Below are 6000 nucleotides of genomic sequence, written 5' to 3' on the forward strand. Positions count from 1 at the left end.
TTATTGTACTAAATTTATGTCTGACAAAATAAAATAATATGAAATTAATGTCAAATTCAATATGATAAGGTACACGGGAGTCAAACACTTCCTCAAGGAATAGAGGAAAGAAAGAACCCATCTGCTCCACTCGTGCAGTACCGCTCCCTGTTTGCTTGTCACCTCTATCTGTATATATGGCTGCCAAATGTTGCTAGCTAGGTAACCCGCTCGCAAATGGGTAATGAGATAACCCTTCATCCTATTTTGGGGTAGATTTTGAAGGAAAAAAAAGAAAAAAGACTAAGCTAGAGGAAAACACAGAAGAAGAAAAAAAGCGTAATAAGTAATGTAATAAAAAAAATTAAAGAAAAAAAGATGAAAATGAAAATGAGCGTGTGTTGAGTATTTTTTTACTCCTAATAAATATAGCAGCTCTCTTGATTCAATGACCAATTTATGATTTATCTTAGCAGTACTTAAAATCTTTCTTATCCTTTCTCTCATTAATATTACTTTATCATAAAAATCTATTATTGGTAATATTTTTCTGTTAAAAAAATTGACTTTTAATTCTTCAATCCAGTGACTTTAGAGAACTCGTTAACCTTCCACATGGAAAACTAGCATTTAATTACCGGTTCAAGTTGCAAACAGTCACCCCATAATAATATTAGCGAACAATGTAGCTAGCTAGGCATAAGCTGAGCTGAGCTTGATTAATACTATAATTAACTCATGGATCACTGTTAAGTATTTCGGTGACATGATGGTAATACATTACAACTCCCACCTTCTCCAAGATTTTTTCAACTAATTTATATTTCTTAAAAAAATAACTAATTTAATTAATCACATTAAATCTATCCATTAATTATATTATATTTTAAAATTATTCTTTCTTTATCTTATTATCCATTTAGTTGTTTTTTAATTAACGTTTAAAAAAGAATAATTAAATAAGAATATATAAATAAAAATAATTAATACATTTAATTATTTTTTTTTAAAAAAAGATCTCATAGAACAGGACAAACAAATCTCTAAAGGAAGATGTTATAATTAGAGACGAGAGTAATAAGTAACAAAAGATTACAGATTTTCTGTGGTAAGTAAACCTTTTTTTACGATATCAAAAGAAAATAAAATAAAATAAAAAAGATGTTAATTAAATGGCATGTAGTAGTGTCATCGGAGGCATGTCAGCGGGAAACGTTTCTCTATATTAGATTCTCTGGCCCTATATATATATTATCTCTAGTGAGTTGCGGCGGCGGCGGTGGCAGGCATGGGCGGCGGCGAAGAAGCAATAACAACAGACGCAATACCTGCGGGAACAACATGCGTGTCCTCATACAGGAACTTATGGAGAATCCTTCTGGTCTTGGACAAGACGTGATCCTCCCAGGCCTCCTCTGCCTCCTGGCGAGTGGTCTTGAGGAAAACCTCGGTGGCGTCGAGGCGGTGCATGTTCCGTTTCCACATGCTATAAAGGCGGTGAATCTTCTGGAGCTGCCGCTTGGCGAGGGTGCAGTTGTTGGTTTTGAGGGAAGCAATGGCAGCCTGGAGGAGGCGCTGTTTGGTCCTCTGATCGGCTCCGTCGGCTTCGGCTCTGAAAAAATCATGAAACTCGGGTACGCCAATGGCCTTTCGTATCCCTAAGGTATAATCCTGGTTGTGGTATTGAAAACTCTGTCGAACCTCGTGGAGCTGGCCAGAGTGGATCATGCGATCCACACGTGCGGAGAGAGAGGAATGGAGGACGGGGAGTGAGACATCGACCCAGAGGAAGCAGCAGTCGTAGCGTAACCGAAACTCGGTGTGATGGTTGACCAACGCGTCGAGGAAGGAGTTGGACCCACCCGCAATGATGGGTAAACCGTCACGGCCCAATATGGACCCAACGGCGAGAGTGGCCTGGTCGCAAAAGTCTTGTGCAGTGAAACTGGTGTTGGGATTCACCGTGCCTAGGAGATGGTGTGGGACCCCGCGACGCTCTTCTTCGGTGACTTTGTTTGTGGTGATGTTTAGGCCTTCGTACACTTGCATTTTGTCGGAGTTGACTATCTCCGCTGGTGGGAATTGCGTGGCCAACTCTATGGCCAGTTTTGACTTTCCTGTCCCCGTTGCGCCCATGATTACCACTACTTTTTCCTTCTTGTTCATGAAGAGGGACAGCGAGTTCATATTCCTCAGTGAATGTGATGCCGGGTTGAAACTCGCTACGGGCTTGCACAGCGCTGCTGACACCGAAAGCATGTTCATCATGGTCTTTTTTTTTCTTTCTCTCTTCTCTAGACCTGCCAAGTTGACCAAACCTTTTTTTATATATATATATATATATATATATTCAGTCTTGTTATCTTTTGCACTAGCAAAAACAGCTCATATGGGGATTTATTTAATTTCTTGCACCCAATCATAAATGGAGAACTTGAAAGAATCTAGCGACCGGGGGAATGGATCATCAAATGCCAAAAAAACAATATTAATCTGCAAGCAATGCCATGTTTATGAAATGGAGGAAATTCACACAGATTTTGAGGCAGGGGACAAGCATATGTAGTATATATGTTCATGTAAATTAAGCTCACTGATAGACAAGGATTATTATTTAGATAGCTACTAGCTAGCTAGTGTATGCACGCAGACGTACCTGGAATGTCAAACACGCGGGGAGCTGTTGAATATTTGCAAAGTAATTAAGGATGTGAATGTGACTGTGGCTGTGGCTTGCTAGTTATGGTTTGTTTGGACACACTTACACAACCACGAGACTCGAGACCAAATAATTAGAGAAGAGGAGCTGTGCAGCGGTTGGTGTATGTATGTATGCTGGTTTCTTTTGTTGAGTATGAGTAGGCGATATTATAACTAAGGATGACCTGAGAGAAATTAAGGATATTGAATTGAAAGTACAAACTCACTGCATATTAATGTTTGGGGGAGGGATTTGTGAGTTGTGACCCGAGTTTATGAGGTATTGCAGATGGGTTATCCTACTGCTATTTATACCAAACTAGAACTACTGAATGTTCATGCGCTGCCCCTTTTTAGTAATCATGGATGGGCTCTTATATTATGTGTTTTACTTGTACGTTTATAGTTTCTGATATTTTTTTTACCAATAGTAAAAACTGTCTAAAAAATATGCTATTAGAAAAGAGAAAAAAAAAATCAATAAAAAATCACGGTTTATAACAAAATTATTTTAAAAATCAAGGGCTTGTCAACACATCACTATTAAATTTATTAAAAAATATACTAATAGCTTTCCTTTTGAGAACGATTCATTCCAAAAAGATTGTACTTCCTCCTTCCATTATAATGGTTAGTTCTAAGTTATTTTACATTGATCAATAAAAAAATTAATAAATAATTTCTTTTTTGTCTTTGTAGTCCATATGATTAATATTATAAAAAAATATAAGTAAGTAGAAAAAATAATTAATGTTACATTAAAAAATTAAAATAACAAATATTTTAAAGTAATTTTTTTATTTTTATACTAATTATAATGAGACATAGGAAGTGTATTTTTAAATTAAAAAAATATGTTATATAAAAATAAGAATTTGGTGTGGAATATTTTCATATTTTTTAGGAGTCTTAAAAATAATACTTTTAGGTATTATTTATGCACGAGAAAATAATAATATCTTATTATACTTAATTTTTATTATCATGAAAGTTGTATTGCCATCCGAATATGTTAAATCATTTTAAATTTTTTTTATTTTTTTTTATTTTTACTTTTATTCCATTAACTTTGATTTGAACAATGTGTCTGAATTATTATAAATCTTCTAATACATGAGTTTAATTCTTATTAACAAAAAAAGTTATTCAATATTTTTTAATTAACATGTTGATATCATATTGTAATATTAAAAATTGCAAATCTAATTTTTATAGTGACATTATATGTGTAAACTTTGTTGATAGAAAAAAAAATATTTAATTCGGTGATCTCCAGGTATGTCTCAAGGGTTAATATCTTGACTTTTGAATTCTAGTTATGGAAATAACTTTCTTTCAAAATAAAATAAATTAATGGGACTCAATTATAACTTAAGGATGTTGTAAGGTGAAAAAGGGTAAATAAACCCATTCATTTTTAAAAGGATAATGCATTGATCCCTTAAAGAGATGAAAAATATATATTTAGTCTTGTGTATTGTGAAATCATCTTATCGTTAAATCCTAATATTAAAAAATAATAAGTTTTATTTTTTATTAACCCATTTAATATTAAATTATAAAGTTTTTAAAATAAATTTGTCATTAAATTATCTACGAGGATTAATTTGTGATATTTTTTTACATTCAAATACTAAACTTAAATCTTTTATCGGCCAATTTTTTAGTATACAGTAAGGAATTTTGTGTTTTATTTATCCGTAAAAAATATAATAGATTATCTAATCCACGACTGCAGGTGTATTTTTTATTTCTTGAAAGCTCTAACCTCGTACGGCCGTACAAAGGTAAGTAAATTGAAATATGTATTATATATACTCTAGTTCCGAACTTACCAAAGGACGAAGAGGTGAATCGCATTGGTACCCTTGTAGTGTTGATGACCTTCTTTCTATTCTGTGTCGAGGAATTCCTAAGATGTGACATACTCATGATTGAATTCATGTACCAGCATATATCCAAAGTTACCTTTATTAGAGATGCAATCTTGTTGCCAGGAAAGTCGAATAAAAACCAGTCACAGTTAAGTTTCCATTCAATAGAACCCTGTGTCTGCATTCAAAAGGAGAAATTAAAATGTAGCTTCAATTATTTGCTTCAAGATCCAAGAACGCAATAAGTATCAAAATATTTGGAAATGAAAGTATTGTTGAAGATATAATAATGATTATCTTACACTTCAAATGTAGAGTGTGAGAAAGGGAAAGATTAAAAAAATGAAAACAAAAGAGAGATATAATAAATAACGTAATAAAAAGTAAATAAATAATTAATAAGAAAAAATAGATATAAGAAAATATGAAAGAAACAAATGTAAAAAACAAATAAAAATCGATAAGGATATATCATGTAAAAAGCTAGCAAGTTGTATGGGAGGAAGAATTTACGGTTATGCATTGGAGTAATTGCCGTGGAATATTTTTTGGTGGAGTCATTGTCATACACATCATTTTTTTTTACCGGATCATTTTTTTTATTCATATACATATCATATTTTAGTATCTGTGCAAGATAAATATTTTTTTAAAATAATTATATTTTTAAAATATAATTTATATGTTAGATTTATAATAAAATATTTAAATTATAATTATTGATAATTTATTTTAAAATAGAAAAATTTAATTTATAGATAGAGATAAAATAAAGGTTGTGTATTTAAAGGAATAAATAATTAAGAATATCAAGTATATGCACTTTCAAAGAAGAGAAAGAATATTAAGAATAACTAATTAAGAGAGCAGAAAAAGTGAGAGTCAACTCTTCAATTTGTCTAATCTAATTTACAATATTAAAATAAAGAAGCAAATAAAAATATGATTTATTTATGAGATCATTAAATTATTTCTAGGAATAAATTAGTAATAATAGAAAAATAAAAGAATGTATTATTAATATGAATTATTTACAAGTTTACACGTGTTTCTCCCTAGTTACTTTCCCCTTTCGCGAAGCGTGCTTCAATTTTCTGTCCTGGGTAATGGTTGGAGTACTAATTTTTGGCTCTTCTGTGAGATTGACTTTCATTTTGACGCCACTTTAGACCACCTCGTTTTATCAATTACTAAAAAATAAGGAGAAAAGTAAAAGCTATTCATGGGTTGTCTTGAGTTGAATTTGGTTAAATCCCTTATCCAAAATTATCAACATTTTATGAGTCATGGGTTGTCTTGAGTTGAATTTGGTTAAATCCCTTATCCAAAATTATCAACATTTTATGAGTTACATTATATGGGTTTTGAGAATTTTTTATTTTTTTTTTAACCCAATCCATTCTAACTGATCAAAAATAAGTTTGGCTAGATTTGGTTAATTAAGTTT

At 31.8% G+C, this 6000-nt stretch overlaps 1 protein-coding gene across 1 annotated transcript; it reads right to left on the minus strand.

The window, feature by feature from the left end:
* Positions 1–1019: 1019 nt before the first annotated feature.
* LOC114420131 (adenylate isopentenyltransferase 5, chloroplastic-like) lies at positions 1020–3046 on the minus strand. The gene is made up of 2 exons (XM_028385998.1): positions 2636–3046; positions 1020–2279 (listed from the first exon to the last, which is right to left on the minus strand). The coding sequence occupies exon 2, from the start codon at positions 2245–2247 to the stop codon at positions 1237–1239; it is 1011 nt and encodes a 336-aa protein (XP_028241799.1). The 5' UTR covers positions 2248–2279; positions 2636–3046; the 3' UTR covers positions 1020–1236.
* Positions 3047–6000: the final 2954 nt, after the last annotated feature.

The sequence above is a fragment of the Glycine soja genome, chromosome 7 (genome assembly GCF_004193775.1).
Source record: "Glycine soja cultivar W05 chromosome 7, ASM419377v2, whole genome shotgun sequence".
Classification (NCBI taxonomy): Eukaryota; Viridiplantae; Streptophyta; class Magnoliopsida; order Fabales; family Fabaceae; genus Glycine; species Glycine soja.